Source organism: Pongo pygmaeus, chromosome 21 (genome assembly GCF_028885625.2).
Source record: "Pongo pygmaeus isolate AG05252 chromosome 21, NHGRI_mPonPyg2-v2.0_pri, whole genome shotgun sequence".
NCBI classification, from domain to species: Eukaryota; Metazoa; Chordata; class Mammalia; order Primates; family Hominidae; genus Pongo; species Pongo pygmaeus.
The window spans coordinates 3,248,655-3,266,655 of NC_072394.2; the positions used below are offsets into that span (position 1 = coordinate 3,248,655).

The 18,001-nt window shown below is 41.2% G+C and overlaps 1 protein-coding gene across 5 annotated transcripts in view; it reads left to right on the forward strand.

Moving 5' to 3' along the window:
* The window catches only part of PLCB1 (phospholipase C beta 1), a 749,553-nt gene that overhangs the window by 562,215 nt on the left and 169,337 nt on the right, over window positions 1-18,001 (forward strand). For all 5 annotated transcript variants that reach the window (XM_054468236.2, XM_063659059.1, XM_063659060.1 and 2 more), the window contains 2 exons: window positions 10,084-10,166; window positions 17,653-17,737. In XM_054468236.2, coding sequence (XP_054324211.1) covers window positions 10,084-10,166; window positions 17,653-17,737 — 168 coding nt within the window. The remainder of the gene's footprint in view (window positions 1-10,083; window positions 10,167-17,652; window positions 17,738-18,001) is intronic.

Sequence of the window (18,001 nt, forward strand, 5' to 3'; positions counted from 1 at the left end):
CTCGCTTTTTTCATTCCACATTGTTTAGAAGATTCATTAATATTGTTTCAGGTAACTCTAGATTTTTTGGCTTTCTTATCATGATGATAATAGTAATTACTACTGTTAATTAATATGTAAGATTCCATTCTGTGATGCTAGCTTTTGGAATGTTGGTGTCTATCAGTCAGAGACCCCTAGGAACATACCTATGGTCAAGTTGGGTTTGTTTGCTCATACAACAAAGGAGAACACATGTTGTAGGGAGCTGGGATGTCTCAGTAAAAGTGTATTAGAGAGGACTTACAGGACTTGTGCTTATAGTAGGTGATTTGGGGGACGGTTCAAGAGAGAAGCGTTTTGCAATGGATTGGGTGCTGTCAGGAAGCAGAAACAATCCTATGAGAGGGTATCTTAGTAAATCCTATCTAGGAAGCAGGACTAAATCGGTTATTGATAAAGATGCATCAGCCATTCTTGTTAGTGAGAAATGAGGTGCATTTGGTCTCTCTTCTTTTTCCACCCTTAGCTCTATTTTGCACCACAAAGGGCCACACATTCATGTGTATGGACACCCAAACCCAAATATCTAAAGTCTGTCCACATGTCCTGCAAAAGAGCCTTCCCCAGGGGATTGATGCCATTGGAGTAGGGGAAATATGGGGTCCTAGGTACTTGGAGAGTGACTGGAGAAAGAAGTTGTGGGCTTCAGGGAACATGTTCTCTTGGCTGACTCAGGCTTTTTGACCCCTTTAAATGGGAATCAGAAGAGAAGGGCCAGAGGACAACCTCTCGCACTAGGTCCCAAGGCATAAGCCCTATTGCCTTGGATACCTGGGTCTCAGGGAAGTGTCACCAACTCTTTTCTGAAGCAACCAAGGAAACAGAGTCCAAGTATGTAAGTAACTAAGGTGAGTAGAGACAAGGCTATTGAACATGGGAGGTCAGAGTACTGAGAAGCTAGAATATGGGATGAATTCAGTGTTAATATCACCAAGGTTAGTGACGAAGCTTTGGATGAAGAAACTGCGAGCCACTTGCCAACTCTTTGCTGAATGAGGGTGGCTCAGTAGATGGCAGAAGTGAAGAAGAGGTAAAAACTCTTTTGGCTGCCTCATGGGAACTAGGATTGTTTTTTTTTAAGAAGATTAAAAGGTAGTGTTTTAGAAGTAGCATTGAGAGCAAAAAGATCCCAAACCCCAGCTTCTTACTGTGAAACACTTGAGATGTGAGAAAATAAACAGTGATCACTGAAGAAAGCAGTTAACAAGAAGCAAGATTTTCAAGGCACAGCCAAGTTTCTGTTCAGACAAAAGGATTTTTCTGATCGAAGTTGCTGTATTAGACAATAATAAAAATGTTTTCAGCAGTAATATCATTCACACCTAAAAATATGTGTATTATGCTGTGCGTAAGGAATACGACTTTTCATTTCTTCAACTTAGTCTACAGTGCAATAATTAGAGAAAATAGCACCCTTCACTTAAATTTTACAACAAAGTTTAATATGGGGTTGACATTAATTCTGATCAAAATCTTTAAAAGCTGTGTCTGTTCCTGAAATTGAGCATGATTATGACCCTTGCATTTTCTTAAGTGGAAAATCAATGTTTAATTCATTTCCATAGTCTTGCTTCCTCCCTCTCAGACCTTGCTATGGTCCTTTGTCAACTGCCTAAGATGCAGTCTAACAGTTGGGCTCTTTAAGAAAAAGTGGTGGAGACAGGTGACCCCCATGTGGAGCCAGTGCAGCTTGGGCTCATCTGTCTGTTGATGGATGATGATGCTCCTGGAATGGCAGACAGCACGCCCTGATGGAGCTGAGAGCTGGTGGCACCGCACACTGTCCATCCGCCAGGAAGACCTGCCCCACTCCTCAGGCCACTGCCCTGTCTACGCCCCAGAGACATTGTGAGAAGCAATTGTTATTTTCTTAATAATTTAAAATCCTCCAAGTTCTCTGAGTTCCTTGTGGGAGAATAAACACCAAGCACATCCTAAGGCATATTTATTTTATGTGAAGCATTTGCTTCTTGGCCTCTGCCTGCCATTGAGTCAACTTGGAGTGACTCTCCTTGTGCACTTGATCATAGAAGTGGTTCTTCAATTACATCTGTAATCCCAGAGTCACAGGCTGATTGAACATCTCTTCCTGGGCTCTGGAAGCATGGCTTCTCAACCACGTCCACACACTTGCCAGTGGGTGAGAGGCGTAAAGACTAAAATCTAGCCCAGAATGCTGCTTTCTCTCTCTGCCTGCTAGAGTTGGGAATGGGGAGGTGACCAGGATGGCTAAAGAGAGGAGTGAATTCATCATCCCAGTTGGTTTTTCCAGCTATTCCTCCTGCTAATGCACATAGCAGGATAGACAGTTCTGGCTGAGATGTGGGTAGGTGATAGTGGGTGAGGATGGATGTGGGGAGTGGAAATGCCAACCTATTTTGCAGACTGATATACAGTAGCAAGGATGCTTTGCATCAGGACTAAGACTAGGAAAGGCAAGTAAGTCTCCTAGCAAGTAAAATTTAAGGACGTCTTTGCTCTCAGGGCTGTGTAAGCACAGAGTTGGCACTAGAGAGTGAGTGTCTCTTTAAATTTTGCACTTAGTCGCCTCTCTTGCCTCATCCTAGTCCCAACACTGCTTGCATGATTATCAGCATGCAGTCTGCTTTCCCTGAACCCGGTGTGTAAAGTGACTTTGTAAGAAAGAGTAAGAAGAGAAACAGGGCACAAGGCCCTACATAATCTGCAATCCCATTACCTTGTTTCTTACTGCTTTCCCACTTACCCACTGGGCTCCAACAATACTGACCTTGCTGTTCATTGGCTGTGCCAGGCTGGTCCCACCTCACAGCCTTTGCACAGGCTGTTCCCTCTGCCTGGAATGGTATTCTCATAGGTATCTGCCTGGTTCTTCCCTTGCCTCCTTGAACCCTTCCTCAAATGTCACCTTCTCAGTGAGGCCTCCTGGGACCGACCTATTTAATACTGTCACCAGCCACCACTCCCAATCCCCACACTACTGACATAACCCCTGACACCCCCACTTTTTAGTAATGTATTTTCCTAAGACACTTATCATATCACCTTCCAACAATCTGCCTAATTTGCTTAATTCCTGTGTTCCTTGTTTATTGTCCCTTCTACTAATGCGTAAGCTCCACAAAGACAGGGCTCTTTGTTCTCTTCCCTGATCTGTCCCAAGTTCTCTTCTTTGAGCAGAACCTGACATATGGCAGGTGCTCAATAAATGTTTTTGAATGAATTTTCCCTTTCCAGAGCAAGTAGATCAAATATAGCACAACCTCCATTTTCAGTCTTTCTTGCCTCTGCTCATCAGTTAAGTGAATTTGTCTTTCTCCATCCTACACATAATATGTTGGTACAGGCAGGGAAAACATTCCCCCAACATTTGCCAGTTTTAGCTGCCCTGAACATTTGGGCCAGATATTCACAGTATAATTAGACTATATTCTATAGCTACACTGCATAGTGCAGCAGCAAAATAAACTGATTGCAGAGTTCATTTTTATGTCACCCAGCGTATCTGCTTTCAGTATGTGTGACCTGGAAAGCTTCTGTGTGATAGATCCCAAAAGCAAGAGATCCTATTGGCATTTGCTCCCTGTTTACTGTATGGGTCAAAATAAAAAGTTACATTCTGGGAAAGGAGACATTCAGCTTCTTTATGAAGGGCTTTTTGTTTTGTAGTCTGGCTTTATTATTTATCCCATATATCTGTTTCTATGCCTTATCACCTTAGCCTTCCTGGTGGCCATGACATAGCAATTCACCACTTAGTTTTCATTCTCTCTTCTCCCACCCAATATCCTTTCTCCTTACGCTTGACACCACCCACCCACCTCCTTCCCAGGGTGGTTTTTCTCCCTTTAGGCAGCTTCCTTTTAACCAGCAATTACATAAGATGGAAAACTGGATAATGTAATAAAATATATGAGGAAAACATATTAAATTTGAGTAGGTTAAATCCAGCATTTCTGAAAATAAAGTGTCATTCATTCCCTGAGAGAAACAATAATTTAGGATTCAATTTCACGGCTACCTAAATGCACATATAAAATGGATATCCAAGTACATCCTACTGTTGTCTGTCGAGGATAAAGGATTTCAAGGCCAGTTTGTCTCACTGGAGTTTAGTAATTGAACCATATGGCTTATAGATTATTGAATCTAGTGTTACAAGTCTCTGAAAAACAATTTTGGCTTGATAAAGAGCAATGGAGCATTACCGTACTTTCACATCCAATGTCCACCAATTATAGCAAGTAGGAAAGAATGAAACTTAAAAGCTATAACTGGTTTTCTCATCCTAACTGATCACGCACACCATACAAAATATTTCAAAGGCACAAAAGCATGAAAGTTCTCCAGTGGAACTTCTAAAGTTTTCAGTTGCTCCCAACTAAAATTATTAGATGAAATTTAGTAATTTTTTTTGGTTTAATAATTGAAAAAGTTTTCCTAAGCTGCTAGCTAAAGTTATGGTAGAGATGGGGAGAGGTGGACAGAGAGAGGAGGGAGAAGGATGGGTGAGAAAGAGAGAAAGGTGGACACAGAAGGTAAGGATGCTACTCTGGAGATGACTGCCAGGGATCCAGTACAAGTTCTTCCATTCAGTCACTGCAAGACCTTGGAGAAGCTTCCTTCCCAGTGCAAGTCTCCTTTGTTATCAGCAAAATGGAGATGATAATAGTGCTTACCTCCTAGGGTGGTTGTAAGTAAGCATGCAATAACCCTACTTATTACACAAATATTGCTTAAACTATGCATGGCATGCAGTGACTACTCTATAAATGTTAGCTTTGGATGTTATCATTGAAATGCATAAAAGCCAAATGTTAGCTTTCTTTCTGTAAATATAATGGTTGTGTATTACATAGGCATGGACTTATTAAGCCAGAGTGAAGGTGGGGGGCTGAATTAAGTCATCTGTAAGGCTACCATGGTAGAAGGTGTGGGCATCCTCTATGCTCAACCCATGGCATCCGCTTCATCTCCAGGAAGGTACCAGAAGCCCAAATCGTAGTAAACTAAACACAGCCCAGGCCTTGGTTAGGGGCCCAGTAGGAGCAGAGAAGGGAACAACAGATGAGCTTGGATGCTCCACTGCAAACATGAGTCCTAAGCCAAGCACACAAGATCAGAAGTACACAATGTCAGAGGCAGGACAAAGGGAAAAGCAGGGGAAGCAAGACAGGAAGATCTAGGAACCCCAGTGGCCCAGCTGTAGTTCAGACCACACTAGCATCCCCACTGTGGGAAAAGAGAATGAAACCCAGGGAGCCAGGAAGATGGGGGGCATGGACTCCTTACAAGTCTAAGAGGCCCAGAGAAACACTCACATTTTATCAGCCAAAGATAAAGATATGAGAGAGATTTGACCTGGAGCTAAATACCCACTTCCTAAATTAGAGGAGGGAAGGAGGGGAGGAGGGGTCTTACCCACCTTCAGATTTGACTCTCCTTGGCCTAAATACTAATGAGGCGAGCCTACAATCCACTTTCATTATTAAAGGCAGCTGGAGAAGTTCTCAAACAGACAATGAAGACAGCCATCATCAGAAAAGTTAGCAAAGATGGCCGGGCGCAGTGGCTCATGCCTGTAATCCCAGCACTTTGGGAGGCTGAGGCAGGCAGATCACTTGAGGTCAGAAGTTCAAAACCAGCCTGGTCAACATGGCGAAACCCCATCTCTACTAAAAATACAAAAAATTAGCTGGGTGTGGTGGTACATGCCTGTAGTCCCAGCTGCCTGGGAGCTGAGGCACAAGAATCGCCCAAACCAAGGAGGCAGAGGTTACAGTGAGCCAAGATCACACTACAGCACTCCAGTCTGGGCAACAGAGCAAGACTTCGTTTCAAAAAAAAAAAAAAAAAAAAGAAAAGAAAAGAAAAGTTAGCAAAGACTAATTACACTTTTATTTACATATGTATTTGAAGGACTTTTTTAATGTTTATTGGAAATTTCAGCCATGAAGTTGTTAAAAAGTTAATCTGGCTATAAAGTATGAATCAACATTCAACCTTCTGTAATACAAAATTACATTTATCTTTGGTTACAATCAAGTTTTAAGCTTTGCTCAAGCCAACGATCAGACTAGTCCAAGGGTCAACAAACTATCTTCTGCAGGCCACATTTATCCTGCCACCTGCTTTTGTGAATTAAGCTTTATTGGAACACAGCCACATCCAATTGTTTACATATTATCTGTGGCTGCTTTGGGGCTATGCATTAGTCTGGACTCTCTGGAGAGACAGAGTTATTAAAAGGAACTGGCTCATGTGGTTATGGAGGCTGAGAAATCCCAAGATCTGCAGCTGGCAAGCTAGAGACCCAGCTGACCTAATGGTACGATACCAGTCCTGATCCAAAGGCCTAAGAATAAGAAGAGCTAATGGTGTAAGCTGCAGTCCAAGTCCAAGTCTCAAGGTAGGAGAAGACCAATGTCCCAGCTCAAAAACAGTCGGGCAGAAACAGCAAATTCTCCTTTACTCTTTTTTTTTTTTTTTTTCCTATTCAGGCTTCCAGTGGGTTGAATGAGGCCCATCCACATTAGGGAGGGCAGGCTGCTTAACTCGGTCTACCAATTCAAATGTTAATCTCATCCGGAAACCCCTCACAGAGACACCCAGAAGAATGTTTAACCAAATATCTGGGCACCCCATGACCCAGTCAAGTTGACACATAAAATTAATCATCACGAGCTACAAAGGCAGAGTTGAATAATTGCCATAGAAATAGAAACCATATGGCCAGCAAAGCCTAAAATACTACCTGGTCCTTTATGAAAAATGTGTGCTGACATCTGAGCTAGTCAATAGAAGAATAAACGGGAACACAATTACATAAATTCTGTTTCTCTTCTGTCATATATTAGGAGTTCATTCATTCATCTGAAAGTGTTTCGTGAGCATCTAGAATGTGCCTTAGCAGAACAGTGAAGAAAACAAGTTCTTATCTCAAGAAGTTTACACTGTCTAGTGAGCAAAGATAGATCAAAATAAAAACAAAGATACGGTGCATAGAAACATGCCTTTTAAAGCAATCTAAATTAGTGGGCAAGGAAAAGAGAGAGCTGAGTTATGCTGTCTGGATGGTGGAGGCAGGCCTTTGGTAAGGTGATGTTTAGGCACAGGTGCTGTACTTACTCCCAAATCAATGCAGTAAATCATGCTTTCATGTGAGTATTTTTGACTGAAGGAACAAAGTGCAAAGATGGTGAGATGAAAGCATGCTTGATGTATTCAAGCAAAAGCAACAAGATCAATGGACTGTATCCAGGTGACAGAGAGGGAGAGGAAAAGGAGATGAATTTAAAGAAATGGCAGGTGCCAGATCAAGTTAGGCTGTGTAGATTATGATAATGAATTTGGATTTCATTCCATGTGAAATGGGAGGTCATGGGAAAGTTTATAAAAAGGAGCGAAACTGTCTACTCATGTTTAGGAGCAATGACTCTGGCTATGGTGTGGAATACAGTGGCAAGTACTAGAAGCCAGGAAAGCAGTAAAAAGACCCTGTCAGTCAGCTTCTCCTAGGTTTCGCTGCAATAAGAAGAAACCCCAGGATCACAGTGATTTACAACCACAACGGTTTACTTCTCACTCAGGTTAGATGTCAGCTGTTGATCTGATTGCTATTGTTTGGAATTCATATTGCAAGAACAACCCACATCTATGATATCACTGGACTCATGGGAGAAGAGAAAGAGAAATGGCTGGACAACAACATGATGGGTCTTCAAGACTCTACTCAGCAGCAGCACATGTCATTTTCACACACAGGCCCTTGGCCAAAATAAAACCACGGCCAAGCCTATGGTCAACAGAGTGTGTAGATAGAACCCTCCCAGAGGAAGGGGGAAGCAAATAGGTGGGAATGATGATAAAATCTACCACAGCAGTCACTGCAGTGGTTTTTGTATCAGGATGATAGCAGTGGAGGTGCTGACACCTGACTGTACTCGGGACCTATTTTGGACAAGATTGCTGATGAATTTTCTTCCACACTTAGTATCCACATCCTTGATGACCTCTATTATCAGTTCTTTTGAGGGCTTTGCTCTTAGCTGGCTAAGAATATTAGCTGCATGGAAGTTACTGCAATGGTTGGGTATTAATAAGCTCTAGAGTCAGACAAACCTTCCTGGGGTTTAATCATGGATTCTCTTCTCTATGACTTAAGGTAAGTCAGTTAATATCTCTGCACCTTAGTTGAATCAAGAATATATAACCATCATGAGCTGAGTCCTTTGCCTTCTCTTGCTGCGTCTTCACAACAGATCTGTGAAGTGAGGTTTATTGCACTTTATAGATTAGCAAACCAATACACAGAGGTATTAAGTGATTTTCCCAAGGTCACACAGCTCGTAAATCTCAGAGGCAAGGATTCAAAAGTCTGTTTGAATCCAAAGCCTATACTCAAATAAATCAAATATAGCATTTAAAATCTGGATGTTGCTTTCCTTTTATAGTGCTTGCTTTTTTTTGACAGACTCAACTATCATAAAAGTTAAACTGATTATGTATGAAAGATAATCTGTGAGTTCATTTCTAAGAAACAGTAAAAGTGATTCTTCTCGCTCCATGCAGGCAAATCCTTCTTAGAGGATATATGCAAATGTAGTACAGAATTAGAAAGCCTTACTTATACTCTGGGGCCAGGGAAGTAGCTTTCAGGAGTGGATATAAAGAACGCTATATATTGAATGGGGAAGGTAGAGACGATAGCAGAAAAGGCTCAGGCATAAAGAATAGGAGTGGAAATCCCTACTTAAAAGGAGAATATGAAAAAAATAAATGTAACTAAAAACAAGTGTATGGGAATATGAAACTTCACTACTACTGAAAGTGATATAATTAAACAATAAATGAGACTGCACTTTACTACCAGTTAAATAAGAAAAACATTTTTAAGAATAATGCCCAAAACTGGTGAATATGCATTGAAATCTGGTCCTGCATGCATTACTCTGGGCAATCTAAAATGAAAAGTAATTTGAAATACATGAGGGACTGTAAGAGTATTCATATTCTTAAATCAAGAATTCCCCTTCTGAGAATTCATTCCCAGAAAATCAATCAAGATATTAGGGAAAAAATGAAGATGTTCTCTGTAGAATTATTTGAATGACAACTCTGAAAATGTAGCTGTCCAACAGTTGGGGATGGTTAAATCAATTTTAATACCTTTACTTTCTAGAATTTTGTACATATATTGAAACTTGTGACATATACATTTTAAAAAATGCAGATTGAAAATTGACGTACTGATACATGTTACAACCTAGATGAACTTTGAAACCACGCTAAGTGAAAGGTGGTCGGCACAAACAATCATATATTGTATGCTTACATTTATATGAAATAATTAGAATAGGCAAATCTATGAAGACATAAAGTAGATGAATGATGGCCTGGGACTAGGTGTGTGGGGTGGGGTGCAGGAATGAGGAGTGACTACTAGTGGGTACATGATTTCTTTTTGAGGCGATAAAAATGTTGTAATTTATATTGGGATGGTGCTCGCATGACTTCCTGAATATACTAAAAACCATTGAACTGTACACTTTCAATGGGCAGATTATATCTCAAAAAAGTTACATCTCAATAACAATGCTTTTTAAAAAATACAAGTTGAGTATATACTGTAATTAAAACTAAGCTACATAAATACATGAGAGACAGACTAGAAGTGAATATAATGAAATGCTAACAATGGTTTGGTTCAGAAAGTGGATTTGTGGGTGAAAATTTTTGCTTTCTTTTACTGTCCCAAATGTTTATAATATGATTAGATTTCTTTCATTATTAAAAAATAGATACAATTAGCAAACAGAAGAATCCTCTCCTTTGCATTTCTCTCTCCCCTCCACCAAAATCCAATCTTCTTATAACTTTCCAGAATCAAGAGTCAGAATTAGCACCATCCAGCAGCCCTCAAAATCCCTTCTAGCCATTTCAGGCCATTCGATACAATTCTCTGAATGGAAAAAACAACTATGTTAATAGATTTAATACCCCTCAAGAATATACAGATGAAAAATTCTGGCATACTGAAAATACATGTGTTCTCATTTTTAGGAAGTGATAGAAGCAATTGCGGAGTGTGCATTTAAGACTTCACCTTTTCCAATTCTCCTTTCATTTGAGAACCATGTGGATTCGTAAGTATTCAACACATTCAGGAATGAGTCTTTTTCCTGAATGGGGCATACTGAGTAATTGTTTATCAGATTTAAGATTATTTGACATTATTAATGGTGTTCTTCAATCATGTTATATATTAACTGGCATATTTTCATTTGTAGGTGATGGAATTCACTTAAAATAATCAACATTAAAATTATCCATTGGACTTGTAGGATCTATTTTCATACCATAGTATGGTTTTTAAATTAAAAACTCTTCTTTTTGCAATACAGTGGAACATGTTTTTCTACACAATACATGTCTCTGTTATAGATTTGGGGTGCTGTGGGCTACTTTTATAACCCTCCTTCATTAGCTCCTTCTATTGCACACAATTTGAGTCCATTTCATCAATTTGTGGCAGGTGGAGGGAGAGCTGTGAATTCCATTTTACCAATTTGCACTTACACAGAACTCAGTTCAGCAAACCTCCATATTCCCCCTTTTCACTGGCTTTCTCCTGTTTGTTAATATTTGTATTTGCCAATTTCAAAATAGCCTGCATGTATTGCTGAGCTACACAAAGAAAAGATTATTTTGACTTCACTGTTTTATATTCATTTTATCACACATTACCAAAGAGAGACACATTTCTATCTAATAGACGTACATTAGTTTATCATGTAGTTACTCACTTTAAAGAGCTTCAGAATGAAAGATTCTTATCCATATTGAATGAAAGCCTCTCTTTCATTTCAGGAACCTAAGCCAGATTTTTCAACTAAAAGCCAGCAGCACCTGTCCTAATTTGGATTACAAGTTTCTTTTTACCCTCCTTCCTATTGAGAGTCTTTCCCAGGTCACTGAGCCCTTTATCCAAGTACTTTGTAACACGTGCTTCAATTCTCTAATTCTTAAAGAGTTCACTAGATCTTAAAGATGCAGATTGGTCATGAGCAAATTTCAACTTGAAGAATTTCTAAGTAGTTAAACGTGATAATTTTATAATTATCTGTATTTTTTCAGTTTGCCCTCCAGAAATCCATATTACATTTACTGGCTTGTGGTTCTGCTTCATTATGCAACAATCATCCAATGAATGATGTAATCCTTTGGCACATAGTTTCTCCAACGCTTCTGAGGGTCAAAGGAAGAGAAAGGAATTTATTCTGTTCCATGCTATTTCTGTTCTTACTTAAAGGGGCATCTCTTTAGAGGCTGTATTTAATACCTAGTTTGCTGTGACGGTTCTGCTTTGCAATTGACTCTGTTAAACAATTTCTCATCTCTGTCCATTCGTTTATAATTGGCCTGTAACAATACGTATGAGTCCATTTTTGTACTGCTATAAAGAAATGCCTGGGTAAGAGACTGGGTAATTTATGAAGAAAAGAGGTTTAATTGGCTCACAGTTCCACAGGCTGTACAGGAAACATGGTGGCATCTGCTCCTGGGGAGGCCTCAGGGAGCTTTTACTCATGGGAAGACACAGTGGGAGCAGGTGTCTTACATGGCAGGAGGAGAACTAAGAGAGAGTGGGGAGGTGTCACACACTTTTAAACAACCAGATCTCAAGAGAACTCACTATCACAACAACAGTACCAAGTGGAATGGTGGTAAACCATAAGAAATCACCCCCGTGATCCAATCACCTCCCACCAGGCCCCACTTCCAACATCGGGGGTTACAATTTGACATGAGATTTGGGCAGGGATGCAGATTCAAACCATATCACAATACTTGAGCACTTTTCTTTCAGGTATTGTAGTTTCGACTTGAGGATGCTTTTTTTTTCCTGAAGCAGAGTTTCCCTCTTGTTGCCCAGGCTGGAGTGCCATGGCGCAATCCTGGTTCACTGCAACCTCCGCTTCCCAAGTTCAAGTGATTCTCCTGCCTCAGCCTTCCGAGTAGCTGGGATTACAGGCATGCGCCACCATGCTCGGCTAATTTTGTATTTTTAGTAGAGACGGGGATTCTCCATGTTGGTCAGGCTGGTCTCGAACTCTCGACCTCAGGTGATCCGCCCACCTCGGCCTCCCAAAGTCCTGGGATTGGCATACTTATTTTCTTAAAGAGAAGTTTCTATTTAAATTAGACAAAATGAAAGGCTATGGTTCCATTCTGTATTGTCGCACCCGCTACACTGAGCTTCCCCTTGACATAGCCAGAAAAATATCAACCGCCACCACCAACAACATAGTAGCTAACCTTTATTGATAGCTAACATTTATTAAACATTTTTTGTGCCAAGCAGTTTTTGAAATATTTTACGTGCCTCAGCTCATGTAAGCCTTACCACAAACCCAGGTGCTTCTAAGAGTAAATATTATGATTATCGCCATTTTACAGGTGATGAAACTGAGTACTAAAGAGGATGAATAACTTGCTCAAGGCCATGTAACTAAAACATGACAGAGATGGGGTTCCAATCCAGTTAGCGTGGCTTCAAAACGCACACTTTTAACCAACACATCTCCTACGCCTAAACAGAAGCATCACGAGCCTTCAAAACATCAAATTCAGACGAAAGCATCCACCAGGCAATGGCCAGCAAATGTTTGCCTCTGTGGCTTGTAACCCTTAAACACTAGATGTTTTTTGCAGTTCTTCATGCTAGTCATTTAGAGATCCAAAACTGGACATGAAAACTAATTTCTGCATTGTGCACAAAGACGCTAGTGCCATTGTACTGCCCTTACTGGCTTAAAAATGATAAATTTAGCTATTAAAAGTTCATTAATAATTTCTATGTGACAAAAGAAAACAGGAAAACAGCATTTCCAGGATGCCATGATTGTGTTCCAAGCCACTGAGATAATGTGCAGTGAAATGCACATGGCAGTGAAATACTAAAAGATAAAATTCTATTGTGGAGGAAGTGGGTGGGAGTTGCTTGCTTCATATTTCCCTTGTCCTTCAGATATCAAAATTGTTCAGCTACCATTCTTTCCTGGGAGGCTAGCACACACCCAAAGAAAACCGATAAGCTTTCCCTTCGCTGGTAAAACCCTGTGCTTGACTTGTGAGCCACCTCATCTAGTTCCTGAGCCCATAGTAGGCAGTAGCGGCATTCTTTCCCACTAAACCTAGAAGTAACCTCAGAATCCTTCTCAACACAGTGACCTTGGAATAGATCAGCAAGACATCTGACACCTATTTGCCATCTCTGATGAACTATTTTATTCCCCTGTGTGCTGCATATGTGGAGTTTCAGATTCAGAACTCTGGTCCCAGCTCACTTGGGCCACACGTCCAAAACAAATTTACACTAGAAAAAGGGAGAAAAGGAGTGGGTATGGTGGCTCACACCTGTAATCCCAGCACTTTGGGAGGCTGAGACAGGCTGAGACGGGCGGATCACGAGGTCAGGAGATCGAGACCATTCTGGCCAACACAGTGAAATCAGTCTGTACTACAAATACAAAACAGGTGTTATGGCGGGTGCCTATAGTCCCAGTTACTCAGGAGGCCTAGGCAGGAGAATTGCTTGAACCTGACAGGCAGCGGCTGCGGTGAGCTGAGATCACGCCACTGCACTCCAGCCTGGGCGACAGAGTGAGACTTTGTCTCAAAAAAAAATTAATTAATTAAAAAAGAAAGAAAAAATGAGAAAAGCCACTGAAACTTCTCGTTTTCTCTCCCAATATCTGAAGTCACCTATCCATAGACAATAAAAGGGAATCTACTATTAGCTGCTTTCAATGTATCCTGTTGCTACATCAGAATCCCATGAAGTGTCTTCAGAATGCAGATTCCTGAGCTACACCCTTACCCTGACTTAGAATTTCTAGAAATAAGACTTGAAAATATATTTTTAAAAGCCCTTCTTGACTCTGACATCCTACTTGTGAACTAGCACTTTTATAAAAAGAATTCTACACCAAATTCAATTGAAGTAATCTTTACCCATGTTCAGCCACAGAAAACTGTGAAATTTTGAACAAGGTTCTTAATTTCCATGGATTGCAGATTCCTCCTTTATAGGGAAAGAGGTTGGTTTAGTTCAAATTGGAGGATTTGCTCCCAAGAAATCAAGTGAGTTCCTCAGTCAGAAAAACTGACCTCTGCCCCAGATGCTCACACCTTGGGAGTATTTTATTATGCTCAGAAATGTCTGCTATGACCTGAAGTTCAAAATGCATTTGTGATTTTTTTTCCCTTTCACTTCATCTCCACGGTAGCTGATATTGATGCTTTAAACACTTCAGGATTTTGTTTTTTGCTAATCGCAATTTTAATGCCTTTTATTTCTGCAGTTCTGACCTGCAATTAAAGTTGGTTTGTTTTCCTCTGACTTTTTCAATTCAATTTGCTCTCTGCTCTGATTTAGTTCCATCAGGTGGGTGTGCATGTTTATTGAGAACATGAATAGCCCAATTACCAAATAGCTCATTTTACTTTTTGCTTGGACACCTACCTCTTGTTCTGTCCATCTCAGTTGATTCTGAGGCAGGTTTTCTTTTTGTGTTTGTTTGTTTGTTTGGTTTGAGGGTCTCACTCTGTCACCCAGGCAGGAGTGCAGTGGTGCAATCTCGGCCCACGGCAACCTCTGCCTCCCAGATTCAAGCGATTTTCCTGCCTCCTGAGTAGCTGGGATTACAGGCACGCACCACCACAACTGGCAAACTTTTGCATTTTTAGTAGAGACAGGGTTTCACCATGTTGGCCAGGCCGATCTCAAACTCCTGACCTCAGGTGATCTGCCTGCTTCGGCATCCCAAAGGGCTGGGATTACAGACATGAGCCACCACACCCAGCCCTCAGGCAGGTTCTAAAAGTCTACATTAGACATAGATTCTTGTTCTTAAAAGTGTGGTCCTCAGACCAGCAGCATCTGCATCACTGGAGAGCAAGTTAGAGCTGCAGCTGAGTCCTGGGCCCCACCCCGGACTCTGTGTTGGACTCTTCATTTTAATAAGACCCCAGGTAACGTGAATGAAATAGAAGAGCTAAGCTGTAACCACCATGGTTTATTAACCACCTGCATCAGAATTATCTGCAGGCTGGCTTAAAATGGCTTAAAATGGCTTAAAATGGCTACATGAATCAGGGGACTGTGGACTTGATCCTGTCACCTGCAGCATTAACAGCTCAGGTGATTCCTTAGTGGACTTGAGTGATAATCATGGCTCCAGTAAAATCTTTATCTGGGCCTGATTTGGGGACTTCCTGACAGAGGACACCTGTTTGGGGATATTTGGGACATCTCCCTTAAATTCCTCTAATGGAGAGAATATGGTTCCCTGGAAAATCCTGAGAGCAGGGCATTCAGGTAAAATGTCCTGCTTTCACTCCAGGTGTTTGATCAAAGATAATTCGGGGCTCCCAATTTCCAACATTCAGGAAAAATGTCATCTACTTTGGCACATGTTGACTTACTTTAATCAATCACAGTGGTTTTCAAACTTAAACACACACCAGAATCAAGAGGGCTTGTTAAGATGCAGACTCCTGGACTCCACTGTCCCGGAGTCTCTCATTCAGAATCTGTATTTCTAACAAGCTCCTGGTGTGATTCTGCTGATGGTTCAGGGGCCACACTTGAAGAAGTAAAGCTCCATGATATTGAGTAGCGTCTTTCTGTGAAAGGGAAATGGAGGGTTTGGCCATTTCTTTAGTGCACTCTGGAACATGTCGTCCCAGCACAAATGTACTTCTTATCAGCAGCAGCCACAGTTCAGGCTGACCTGGTTGAACCCCTGTGCAAGTTATCATTGGAGGAAGAAGACCTGAACCCGAGGATGCCCGGGGCTGGCCCTACCAAATCAGCCACTTCTCTGCCTGCTCCCAAAGGTCTCATAGACACAGTTTCTAATGACTTGTCCTTCAGCAACGACCTCCAATGCTTTTCAGGATCAATTCTCTGATTAGCAGTTTTTCTTCTCGCCCTAATACTGCTGAGGAATGTGGCAGTGTATTCTGATGGCCGCAAAAGCCATTTAGTAAGCTCCCATACAGACCAAGAGAGGCCTGGTGAGAAGGGGCAAGGTTGCTGTGGAGGACTTTGCAAATCCTTTGAATCTCTCCTTAGCCTCTCTCTGCAGTTCCAAGAAAGCAGTGAGTTTGGGGTTTCATATTCAAATGCCAGAGGACCCACTTTCCCCCCAAAGCACATACTTGGTTTTTTAAAAAGAAAAAAATGAATACAAAATAGTGACTTTTCCTGTGGAACATTTCAATATGATTTGAACCCCCAATACCACCCCCCTAACCCCAGGGGGGAAAAAAAAAAAGCCCATGATCCAGGCTTAAACATTCATGGAAAAGGGAATGAAATAAGAATCACATTTTATGATCAATTTGAATTTCCATCAAGAAGGCTTTTCATCACTGTTACTTATTCTTAGTACAGTCACAGTCCTGCTAAAATGTATTATCATTGCAGCATGTAGAGATAACAATAGGAAATCAAGTTCGACAGACTGTAGATCAAAGTCCATAAAACCCAAAGGAACTGGATAACTTTGTAATGATATTTAACATTCCACAAAATGAGAAAAAAAATATTGCTTTTTGAAAGGTCAAGGGAAGCAGTAGCATTGAAAAAATATGAATGTTCCCCTATATCAGCTGTGTTTACAAGTTACTGGGCTTAGGATTTGTCTAGTCTAGCTGGCGGACACCACCTTGTAACAGTGGAGTCATCTTACATTTGCCCTCCTCTTTTAATGTTTCAAAGGCGTTTGCATCCATTACTTCATTTCATCTTCTCAGCATCCTCTGTCCCTTTCCAAGAACAGTTATTATTCTCCTCGTTTTATAGACCCAGAGTGGTTCAGACCCTGTCGCTCAGCTCAGCAAACCCTGCAGTGCCAGCCTTTTTCCATTATACCAGGTCCCTACTGGCAACATATTCAGAATACCACCTTTGCTTTTCTATTATGTACATATGAGTTGCACACACCTTTCCCCAAGGTGCCTGCTACTTTTATCTTTCCTCCAGGACCCCTCCCCAAGTGGACACACTGTTTGCCTGTCTGCCCTTTTCTACATTTTGAGATTCTCTCGCTCTCTTTTTCTCTCTCTGTTGTCTCTCTTTCCCTACTCAGCTCCCTCCCTGACATCCTTCCTTATCTATCCTCTTTCATCTCCTCATAAACACTCCTTTGCAGCAGTGGTTTACAAATTTCACTTGATAATTTACATGGAAATCTGAAAGGGTTCTTTCTCCAAGTGTCTTGCGATTGACTTGGAATCAGTGAGTTAAACAAAAGAGACTGAGCCTCTACCTCTGGGAATTTCAAGGCTCCAGTGACAGCAAATAACCTGCTGTCCCCTCCACCTGTGCCTATGCAGGTCTACCTTGGGAACCACCTCACACATCAATGCCTTCACTGTCCACCTGTGTATGTTATTCAAATTCACATAAGTTAAGATAAAGATCTAGGATGATAAAAACCAATCCTGATGGGTGAGATTAGAGAATTACTTCTTTCTGTAGTTAATAACACAAAGCAATCATGTTCAGGTTCTTTGGATAAGCCTCCCTGCTTTCCTTCTTCTGTTCTTGTTCTCCCTTAGCCCAAAGCAGCAAGCCAAGATGGCGGAGTACTGCCGACTGATCTTTGGGGATGCCCTTCTCATGGAGCCCCTGGAAAAATATCCAGTAAGCAGTTTTGATGTTTGTCTTTAAAGGAATGTGTACATTATTGATGAATGAGGTTGAGGGAAAACTTACTTCCTTTTCATATTTATGTTTCTTGGTAAGATTAATGCAGTTGATGACGAAATCTTTGACAAGGAGGATACCAGCAGTGGGCCCCACTAAGGGTAGAGGAATGCCTCTGCTCTCTTCCTCTTCCCACACTCTTCTCTCGCGCGGGCTGCCTGATGAAACTCAATTAAGAGTGCAGATTTCCCAACAATTACA